Raw genomic sequence first — 11,396 nt, 5'->3', positions numbered from 1 at the left:
CTAAGAGGGGTCAAAAGCCCAGGCCTAGCCAGGTGTGGTGGCAAACGCTTGTAATCCCAGCATTCGTGAGGCTGAGACCGGAGGATCTCGGTTCGCAGACAGCCTCAGCTACGAAGTGAGGCCCTCAGCAACTCAGTGAGACCTTGTTTCAAAAGAAATAATAAGCCGGGCGTGGTGGCGCACGCTTGTAATCTCCGCACTTGGGAAGCAGAGACAGGAGGATCGCGCAGGTTCGAAGCCAGCCATGTGCACTGGCTTAGGAGACCCTGTTTCCAAATAAAAAAATGTAAAAATAGGTCTGGGAGTGTAGCCCGGAGGTAGAAGGGCTTCCAGGAACTCCAGTACCACCAAAAAAAAAAAAATAAATAAATAAAAAATAATAATAAAAGGCAGGGGGTGTAGTTTGGAGGTTGAATACCTCTCGGCTCCATCCCCAGACCCACAAAAAAAAAAAAAAAAAAAAAAGCCCAGGACTAGGGCACAACAGCTACCAGGGCCCCAGAGAGGGGAGGGGATAAGCCTGGGGGTGGTGGTGGAGGGTGTATTGTTAAAGAAGCCAGCACATGTAGTGATCTCAGCCAGGATCAGGTTTTTTTTTTTTTTTTTTTTTTTTTTTTTTAAACAGGGTCTCTTAAGCCAGAGCTGGCTTCGAACCTGTGTGATCCTCCTGTCTCCACCTCCCAAGCGCTGGGATTACAAGCGTGCACCACCACGCCCAGCCTAGGATCAGGTTTTGATTCTGATTGTGCTGGGAGGTCACTGGTGCATTTTACATCATGTTTACAGTTATTTATTTATTTATTTACTTTTTGTGTGGAACTGGGGGTTACATCAGGATTATCTGGCTGCTGGGGTGGGGGATGGATTACGGGGCAAAGGTAGAAACTGGAAGACCAGAGGCTGTTGGATTATTGCACCATGGTGATGAGAACGGGCCGGACTTGGCAGAATCGTAGCCGGTCAGTGGTAGGGAATGATGAACTAGGTGTCCGGGGAGAGAGGAGAGAGGGATGCCAGGTTTGAGGCTAAAATAATTGGGGAGATTGTGGTACCATTACAGACCTGAAGAAGAGTTTTCTTTGAGGAGGAGGTGAAGATAGTGGGACCCAGAGGTCTGCTAAATCAGAGACACCTTTTACCATGGCAGGAGAACTGCTGCTGGCTGGCCCACTGCCTGGTTTAGGAGCTATTTGGAGAGACCTCAGCGTGGAGGGGAGGTCAAGGCCAACCTTGGGCTTTAAATCCTACACATGCAGCTCCAGCCCTGGTCCTCAGGCCATGGGACACCTCCTACTCACCCTCCTACTCCCTTTCTATCTCTGTTGTCTGTTCTAGAAAGTGAATTTAGAAGCCAGGCATTGCGATTGCCCGTAATCCCAGCACTTGGGAGGCTGAGACAGGAGAATTCCAGGTTGAGACGCAGCACGCAGTAATTTAGTGAGATACTATTTTTGAAATAAAAAAGCTGGGGGTATAGCTCAGTGGTAGGGTACCCCTGGATTCAATCCCTGGTTTAACACACACACACACACACACACACACACACACACACACACACACACACACACACGAGGTTTACTTTACACTTATGGTGCCCCAAAAGGGAAATGAGGGCAGAGCAGGGTGAAATTGCAAGACACCCTTTCTGGATGTTGGTCATCTGTGCTGCCCATGGGGGATGCTCTGAAATCAGGCTGGTAGCAGCCAGGCATGATGGCACACACCTGTAATCCTAGTATTTGGGAGGCTGAGATGGGAGGATTGCAGGTTCCAGGCCAGCCTTAACAATAACAAGGCTCTCGGTAAATTAGTAAGACCCTGTTTCAAAATAAAAAGTAAAATGAGGCTCTAGTGTAGTTTGGAGGTAGAACACTCCTGAGTTTAATCTCCAGTACCACTACCACCACCACCACCAAAAAAAAAAAAGGCTATAGGAAATTAACCAACAAGGAAGAAAGGCATGTAACACCCAGGAAATCTTTATTTGTTCCCTCGTTTCTAGCCTAGGTGAGAGAGATCAGCAGAGAATGGCTGGAAGGGAGAATAAGAGATGCCCCCAGGGCACTACCCATCCCGCCCTTGGAGCCTAGAGCCTCTGCTTGGCATTGTATGGTTGAGTGGGCCCTGGATACCAGGCCTTGAGTCCAGATAATTGAGCTAGTAGAGAGCACCCGCAGATGCTCTCTCTGCTCTCTGTCACTGGCAGGTCTGCTCTGCCCCTGTCCTCAGGTTTGCAGTGGTAACTCTGCCCCTACCAGTGTCTGCCCTGCCTAGAACCCCTGGAAGGGGCAGCAGCCACTGGGGACACTGGAGACATGAGCGTGCTCTGCATGGGCTGCGACCTGCAATAGGGTCCCTTGGCTGCAAGTACTGGGGCTCTCTGTTGGTCCTCGCTGAGCTTGGTGCTGGTGCTGCATCTGGGATGGGGGCCCCGAGAGATGGCTGAGCAAAGCGTGAGTCATGGCTCCAGCCATATTCGGGGTTCCTGAGGCCACCAGCCCCATTACATCGGCCTCTGTGTCATCCAGACTGGAGCGGAGAATGAGGGGGCAGGCCCAGGCACTGGTTGCAGAGCTGGCCACCAGGTTGCTGAGCAGCACCCCAGTGCTTGGGGACACATGTCCAGACCCAAAGGAGCTGTTGAGAGAGGACACGAGCAGGAGCATAGAGCCACTGCTGTCCACGGTGGCCAGGATGCTGCTCACGGGGGTTCTGACAGCTTGCGGGAGGGAAGGGCAGGGGTCAGGGCTGGGCTGTCTGGAGTGTATGGCTGCCTTCAGCAGTGCCAGCAGCTCTGGGCCGGCCGAGGGGCCGGGGGTGGTGAACAGGACACCCTGGGGCATGGAAAGCTGCAAAGCTGGCTCCAGGGTGGGTGCAGGCCCTGTGGAGGGTTCCTCCAGCCCCAGGTCTCTGCCCAGCAGACTCAACAATGCCTCTCCAGCAAGGCGTGGGGTGGTGGCCAGTGCTGCCCTGCGGAACACAGCTGCCAGTCTGGGGTTGGTGGCTCGGGCCCCAAGGCCCAGGGGAGTCCCATCAGCATGGCAGAACAGTGGACAGAGGCCCTTTGCGCCTTGGGCTGCCAGAGCCCTTGCCAGGGGTGCATCCACCACAAAACCTTCCTGAGCCAGTTTGGTGGGAGCCACCAGCAGACGTGGCCAGGGCAGGTGGCCGAAGCGGGCGTGTAGCAAGTGCAGGGCAGGCAGAGCGGTGGGCAGCCCCAGCCCGGGGCCCAGAGGCCAGGCCGGGCCTGGCGTCAGTGCAGTGCAGCTTCCTGAAGAGCTGTTGTGGAAGAGGCCCCAGAATGTAGCACCTGGGGAAGACAGAAGGGTCACCCAGGGGCCGGGGACTGGGGCAGGGGCTCTCAGAGCCTGGGTGAAGGTCACTGATGTGGCTGAGGTAGAGATCGTGGAGCCTAGGGCCAAGCCTGGCTTATCATCCTTTCAGAAAAGGAGAACAGTGGGAGGCTGAGACAGGAGAATCACAGGTCTGAGGCCAGCCTCAGCAACTGAGCAGACCTAGTATCAAAAATAAAAATAATTAAAGACTAGGGGTATAGCTCAGAGGTAGAATGCTCCCGAGTTCAACCCCAGTAAAAAAAAAAGAAAAAAAAAAAGAAAAAAAGGAAGATGGCCTGTCTACCCTTCACCACTGGTCCTCCCCATAAGCATTTCTCATTAAACCCTCCATCTCCTATCCCGTCACTGGGTGTCTTCCTTGCTCTCTCCACAAACTATCCCACTGTCCCAGAACAGCTGGGTGCGTAGATGGTATACCTGGGGTCAAGACTGAACAGACTTAGCCGGGCGTGGTGTCGCACGCTTGTAATCCCAGCATTCAGGAGGCGGAGACCGGAGGATCGCGGTTCGTGGACAGCCTCAGCTATTTAGCCAGGCCCTCCGCAATTCAGTGAGCCCCTATTTAAAAAAATAAAAAAGACTAAAATATAGGGCTGAGTATGTAGCTCGGAGGTACAATGCTTCTTGGTTCCATACCCAGTACCGAAGGAAAAAAAAAAAAAAAAAAAAAAGTTGAGCAGACTTGAGCTCAAGGCCCGTCCTGTTCAGTAGCTAGTCTGGAGGTCGCTGAGCAGGCCCCGGGTTGGGGTTGCCATCGGGGCGTGGCTCACTCACCTAACCCCGTGGCATGAGGATGTAGCACTGCCAGGCACAGAGCGGCTCCCACTCCGGCGTCCACGACGTTGCCCCCGGTGGTAAGCAGCTCTCGCCCCAGGTTGGAGCATGTGGCTGCGACAAGGAAGGGACGGTCACAGGGAGGGGCCTGAGAGCAGTGACCCCGGCCTCCCCTCCCCTCCCCAGCACTGACCTGCCGGGCTGATGAGGGCGCTGTGGTGGTAAACGCCGGCGCGATGGGAGTGTCCACCAGCTGGAGGCGCTGTGGAGCCCACACTTCCGGTGGAGCCGGCCCTGCCTGCGAGGTGCCTCACAGCCAGGGAGCAGCTAATAGCCAGCAGCAGCAGGGCTGCCAGCAGCCGGGCCCAGGCTCCGGGCAGACCGCCAGCCTTCCTGCAGTTAGGAGTGTCCTGAGCTGGGATGGGCGGGGAATCCCTGAGAGAACCCAGCGAAGGTTTCCCAAAAGGGTTTGCTATTGCAAGCGTACAGGTCTGCCAAGGCAAGGAGGGCTTCCCAGCGGGAAGGTGGAAAGAGCTGGGGAAACAGCCCCACTCGGGTCGCAGGTCGAGAGGCAGGCCCAGCCTATCTGAAGGGAGACCTGGAGGCCCGGAAGAAAAGGCTGAAGAGCTATTCTGGCCAGGTGCAGCCAGCCCACGCCTGTCCAGTAGGTGCCTCCTCACCGGGGACGGGGCCTGGGAACCTGGGAAAGAGCCGCGCCCTGGACAGGCCAGGCTTGCTACAAATATCCTTTCAGATGCACAGACCTTTGATTGGCTCAGCTGAGTCTGGGGCTGCAGCCCAGGGCCCCCTCCCCCATTCATCTAGAAAGTCCCAGAAGCTGAGCCAAGAACAGGGTTGCCTGAATCCCCTCCCTTTAGGGACTCGGAGAGAAGGACTTGCCAGCCTCCAGCCTCCAGCCTCCAGTCTGAAATGGGGAGCCAGACCCTGCCCTGACTCACCCAGGGGCAGCCTGGGGCCCCCTAGGGCAGGGGACCAGCGGCTCTGAAGTCTCCTCTTCTTCCTCCTCTGACTCCATGCTTGGCTCCCAGATCTGCAATTTATGGTACAGCACCGGCTCTGCCATGGCTTCCATGGCCCAGTGCTGCCCAGCCCTCCTCCCAGGGAGACTCAGAGGCCCTGCCCAGCCAGACTGGTGGAAGGTGCGGTGGCCTTAGGGAGGGGTGGTGGTGGAACCTAGAACAGGTCTGGGCAGGGCAGAGCCACAGAGGCTGCGCTGTGCCTGTCCCAGTAGGACACGGGGCGCTTATGACAGGTTCCCAGTGTGCTGCCTGTTAGCCACAGTTCAGAGGTGGAGGAAGAGCCTAGCCCTGCAGCCAGGGGCCTGGCGGGGCCACCCTACAGTCCCTCCCTTGGGGGAGCAGCCCCTGTGCCGGCCTAGGACTCTAGGGACTGTGGACTTGAATTAGCTTACAGTTACATGTGACCTGGGTGGTGACTCTGTGCATGACAGAGAGGGTGCCACACGGGGCATGGTCCCCTGGTAGGGGTGTGGCTCCAGGTAGGGCCAGGCTCAGTCTCTGCTGCTCTGAGGTCTGTGGAGCAACTTGGGTGAAGGTAAACCCTGAGGCTTTTCCCAGCAGGTGGCGCCACAGACGTCAGTGGGGAGCCGCTGCCTGGAAGCTCTGTTTCCAGTCTCCCAGTTCCAAGGCAAACAGTGCTATTGTAAGAGCCCCACCTTGGAAACTGTCCAAACCTCCATTAAGGGCAGAATGAATGGCGGTAAGTCAGTGAGTAGGATGTGCAGCAGCTGTGAGAATGAGCCATCCACAATTATGTGCAATAAAAATCACAAAGATCAGCTATCATGAACAGCCCACCATGCGTGAGTGTGCACTGTAGGCTTCATTGACACAAAGTACAAAACCAGGCCAAACTAGTCTGCCATCAGAAGTCAGGAGTGACAGGAGGGGGGAACTGAAGCTTCCGGAAGCCTCGCCCTCGCCCTTGTTTCTTTCTGTCAAAAAAAGTTTGTTTAGTAAAAAGAATAATATTTAAGTTGGGCGTATCCCCGTACTTGGGAGGCTGAGACAGGAGGATCGCAGGTTCAAAGTCAGCCTGGGTGTGGTAGCACACACCTATAATCCCAGTATTTGGGAGGCTAAAATAGGAGGGTCACAGGTTCAAAGCTAGCCTCAGCAATTTAGCAAGGTCTTTAGCAACTTAGGGAGACCCTGTTTCCAAGTAAAAAATAAACATGGGGCTGAAGGTGTAGTTCAGATATAGAATGCCCGTCAGTTCAGTTCCCAGTACTGAAGGAAAAAAAGGGGGGCAAGAGGGCATTTATTTGAGTGGCCTGGCCTTGCTGCCACCCAGGAAGTATTTTTCAGACCTGGACTTCGAATGAAGGAGGTCTGATTCTAGTAAGCAGTCATCACTTTGGGTATTACTTTTCAAATTTTCTTTCTTTTTTTTTTTTTTTTTTTCAGTACTGGGATTTGAACCAATACATGCTAGGCAAGCCCTCTACCACTGATCTATAGCCCCTGACTTTTATATTTTTAATTTTTAATTTTAATTTTTTTATTTTTTGGTGGTACTGGGGTTCCTGGAAGCCCTTCTACCTCTGGGCTACCCTCCCAGACCTACTTTATATTTTTGAAACAGGGTCTCTTACACCAGCGCAGCTGGCTTCGAACCTGTGGGATCCTCCTGTCTTTGCCTCCCAAGCGCAGGGATTACAAGCACGCGCCACAGCGCCCGGCATATATATATATGTATGTATATATATATATGTATATATATATGTATTTTGTGTGTGTGTGTGTGTGTGGTACTGGGAGTGGAGCCCAGGGGCTTTCTACCTCTGGGCTACACTCTTAGACCTATTTTCTATTTTATTTGGAAACAGGGTCTCACTAAGTTGCTGAGAGCCTCACTAAGTAGCTGAGGCTGGCTTCGAACCTGTGTGATCCTCCTGTCTCAGCCTCCCAAGTGCTGGGATTACAAGCGTGCGCCACCACGCCCGGACCGGCTTTTATTTTTTATTTTGAGACAGGGTCTTGCTAAATTGTGAGGGCTGGTCTCTGAACTTGCATCCAAACAGGCAACCTTCTGAGTAGCTGGGATTAAAGGCATGCACCATAGCGCCTACCTTCTTTTCTTAATATTTCCAAAGCAAAAGTTACAAACCCTGACGTGCCGATGGTGTCATCTTCCTGAGAGCATCTAGTCCCTTACTTATTGCTTTTACTTTTTATCAAATGTGTTCCAAGCCAGGCCTGGTGGTGCATGCCTGTAATCCCAGTGCTGGCAGGCTGAGACAGGAGGGTCACAGGTTCAAGACTAACCTCAGCAATTTAGTGAGGCTCTCAGCAACTTAGTGAAACCCCATTTCAAAATAAAGAGGCTGAGACAGGAGGGTCACAGGTTCTAGGACAGCCTCAGCAAGTAGTGAGACTCTCATCAACCTAGTGAGATCCTATTTCCAAATAAAAATAAAATAGGAATGGGGATGTAGCTCAGAGATAGAATGCTCCTGGGTTCAATCTCCAATATCGAATAAAATATTAAAAAGGGCTAGAGATGTAGCTTGGAAGTAGAATGCCTCAGGCTCAATCTCCAGTACAAAAAAAACAAACAAAACAGAAACAACAAAGTGTTCCAGTTGTCTTTGGGCACCAGCCCTTCTTTTCTTTGTGCTGAGAGTCTTGTTATTATTATTATAGTTATTATTTATTTAACCCTTTTTTGTGGTACTGGAGCCAGGGCATTCTACCTCTGAGCTATATCCCCAGACCTATTTTATTTGGAAACAGGATCTCACTAAGTTGCAGAGGTTCCTTGCTAATTTGCTGAGCCTGTCCTCAAACCTGAGATCCTCCTGTCTTAGCCTCCCAAGTACTGGGATTACAGTACTCCCGTGTGCTTCTGTGCCTGGTTTAAGAGTCTTAAGAGTCTTATTTGTGAATGTTCACCAGGTTTTTGTGTCCCTACTCTCTATACTCCTCCCTAAGAGCATCTAGGGTTTTTTGTTTTTCTCGGGTCTGGGGATGGAATACCTCTGAGCTACACTCTATTTTTTATTCTTTATTTTGAAACCGGGTCTCACTGAGTTGCAAGGGGCCTTACTAAATAGCTGAGGCTGTCCGCGAACCGCGATCTTCAGGTCTCGGCCTCCCGAATGCTGGGATTACAAGCGTGCGCCACCACGCCAGGCAGCATCTAGGTTTTTTGAATGGGGAATTCCTCTATTGTGTGGAGTCCTGGTGAGAAATCTAGGATTTGGGCGGTGCAGGGAATGACCACCAGGTGGCGGTCGTGCACAACGAGCTTGATTTGGGTGTTCACTCGCACAGGGTTGCCTAAGAGGGGAAGTCCTTCATAGCAGGGGACTTCTAGCGATACTGGCTGCACACACACCACCTAGGAAGGGGAGAGAGAAAGGGAACTCCCCGGGGGGGAGGGATCAGAAAGGGGATTTGCATGTCTGGAGGAAGAGGGTGTATCTAGGTCCAAGGACTCTTTGGGGGTGGGCCTGGGCAGAGCGACTGGGGCTCTTATGGCACCAGGGTTTAGCATTCTAACCAAATGTCTATTTGACAGGTGCTGGTAGAGTGGCTACACTCAAAGTGGCCGAACAAGTGTTGAGTTGGACTATATAAAAAGCAATTAGGTATAAACGTTTAAGTTTGGATCCAGTGGGCTTTTGAGCTAATGGTTTTGTTGTGAAGATGTAGAGGACATAGCAACCAAGGCCCGGAGGTTCTCTTTAGCCCATTTATATGACAGAGGCGAGTAGTGTCCTCTGTCTCCCACTCAAGAGCAGGGAGTACATCCATCCGTCCTCAACCTGCCGCCTGGTGGAGTGAAGGGCCGAATATGTGACCCAGCCCAGCCAGCTGGCTCATTGGCTCCAGGCCCCTGGGTCTGAGCACTGTGACTTCAGTATGTAGATGAGATCTTGGGTTCAGCAGGAGAGTACTCTTGGTACAATTTACACACACACACACACACACACACACACACACACACACACACACAGATATACACACACCTTGGGTCACTTTTGTGTTTGTGTGTGGTGCTGGGAATTGAATCCAAGGCATTCTATCTCTGAGCTACACTCCCAGCCATATCTTATTTTTATTTTATTTTAAAAAAGCAGGGTTAGCCGGGCGTGGTGGCACACGCTTATAATCCCCGCGCTTGGGAGGCTGAGACAGGAGGATCGCACAGGTTCGAAGCCAGCCTCAGCTACTTAGTGAGGCTCTCAGCAACTTAGCGAGACCCTGTTTCCAAATAAAATATAAAAAAGGTCTGGGAGTATAGCCCGGAGGTAGAAAGCTTCTGGGTTCCACCCCCAGTACCACAAAAAAAAAAAAAAAGCAGGGTTTCATTAAGTTTCTGAGAGCCTTGATAAATTGCTGAGGCTTACCTTGAAACTGCGATCTTCCTGTCTCAGCCTCCCAACTACTGGAATTACAGGCATATGCCACCACGCCTAGCTTGGGTCCCTTCAAGTTATAAAAATATCATTTTAGCCGGGCATGGTGGCGCACGCTTGTAATCCCAGCATTCGGGAGGCTGAGACCTGAAGATCACTGAAATTTAAAAAAAGTATAATGTGGTCAAATTCTTGGAGATGGAGGGGAATGGTCGCTGGGGCTCATGGCGCAGGGGCTCCTGGACTTACCGCTGAGTGGATTTGGGGATTCAGTTGGGGAGGATGAAAAGGTTCTGGAGATGGATGGATGTACAACAGTGTGAGTATGTTTGATATCACTGAGTTGTGTAGCTAAAATGGTTAAAATGGTGAATTTCATATGCTGTGTGTGTGTGTTTGTGTGTGTGTGTGTGTGTGTGTGTGTGTGTGTGTGTGTGTATTACTGAGGACTTAACCCAGAGCATTCCACCTCTAAGATACACCCCTGGTCCTATTTTTATTTTGAAACAGAGTCTCATTAAGTTGCGGAGGGCCTCACTAAGTAGCTGAGGCTGGCCTAGAATCTGCGATCCTCCTGTCTCAGCCTCTCAAGTATTGAGATTACAAGCATGTGCCACCACACCTGGCTTAAGTGGTTGTATAAAAAAAGCAAAAGAGAGTTGGGTATAGTGGTGCACGCTTTATAATCCCAGCATTTGGGAGGCTGAGACAAGAGGATCATGGTTCAAGGACAGCCTCAGTTGCTTAGTGAGTCCTTTTGCAACTCAGTGAGATCCTGTTTCAAAATAAAGAATAAAAAATACAGCTGGGGATGTAGCTTGGAGGTAGAATATCCCTGGGTTCCACCCCCAGTACTGCAAAAACAAAACAAAACAACAACAAAAAGAAAAAAAGAAAGAAAGAAAAACAGAAAAAGAAAAAAGAAAAAGAGGTCTGGGGCATGGAGAAGGACACATACTTGTAATTCCAGTACTTGGGAGGCTGAGACAGGAGGATCGCAGGTTCACAACTAGCTTCAGGTACCCCTGCAACTCAGTGAGACCTTGTTTCAAAAGAAATAATAAAAAATAGGGCTGGGTGTCTAGCTCGGAGGTAGATTGTCCATGGATTCCATCCCCAGTACTGAAAAAAAAAAAAAAAAGAATATAAGCAAAAAACCAACCCTCCAAACCAACACATACACAAATCCACAAAACTAAAACAACAACAACAACAAATCACCCAAGAACTAAGAGATCATGTAAAATTAAAATCTCAGCCGGGCGTGGTGGCGCACGCTTGTAATCCCCGCGCTTGGAAGGCTGAGACAGGAGGATCGCACAGGTTCGAAGCCAGCCTCAGCTACTGAGTGAGGCTCTCAGCTACTTAGTGAGTTTCCAAATAAAATATAAAATGGATCTTGGAGTATAGGCCGGAGGTAGGAAGCCTCTGGGTTCCACCCCCAGTACCACCAAAAAATAAAAAATAAAAAATAAATTAAATTAAAAATTCTTCTTTGCACCATCTTAGTCTATTTGGTAGGCAGCATGCAATGGTAAAATATGTGTGTGTGTGTGTGTGTGTGTGTGTGTGTGTGTGTGTGTGTGTGTGAGAGAGAGAGGGGGGGGGGAGGGGGATATGAATGTACCTAAAGTCTCAATGTCCTCTCTTTCTCCTTGCTCCTGTGCTGCCCTGGGGCCTCCCTCCTCAGGAAGCCAGGGTTTTCCCCTGGCTTGGTGGATTTTGGTTTCTCCATTGTTGAAGAGCAAAGAGCGGGAGGGGAAGGAGGTGGACAGTAAAGATCTTGGTTTGCTACTGTGTGAGCTGGCGCAGCTCCCTGGGCTCTTCCTCTAGAGAGACACTTCTGTAAACTTCAAGACCAG

At 51.1% G+C, this 11,396-nt stretch overlaps 1 protein-coding gene across 2 annotated transcripts; it reads right to left on the bottom strand.

The window, feature by feature from the left end:
- Nucleotides 1–2,270: 2,270 nt before the first annotated feature.
- GGT6 (gamma-glutamyltransferase 6) lies at nucleotides 2,271–5,223 on the bottom strand (the record flags this gene model as incomplete). Of its 2 annotated transcripts, XM_080712675.1 has the most annotated exons (4): nucleotides 2,271–3,310; nucleotides 4,131–4,244; nucleotides 4,324–4,523; nucleotides 5,090–5,223. In XM_080712675.1, the coding sequence occupies 4 exons, from the start codon at nucleotides 5,221–5,223 to the stop codon at nucleotides 2,271–2,273; spliced, it is 1,488 nt and encodes a 495-aa protein (XP_080568801.1). The 2 variants fall into 2 exon arrangements, with proteins under 2 accessions (XP_080568801.1, XP_080568802.1); XM_080712676.1 differs by lacking the exon at nucleotides 4,131–4,244.
- Between the last annotated feature and the right edge of the window lie 6,173 nt (nucleotides 5,224–11,396).

The sequence above is a fragment of the Muscardinus avellanarius genome, assembly GCF_963383645.1.
Source record: "Muscardinus avellanarius genome assembly, chromosome: 16".
Taxonomy (NCBI): domain Eukaryota; kingdom Metazoa; phylum Chordata; class Mammalia; order Rodentia; family Gliridae; genus Muscardinus; species Muscardinus avellanarius.
The sequence above is the reverse complement of the archived record's forward strand: the minus strand, read 5'-3'. Positions and strand labels throughout refer to the sequence as shown.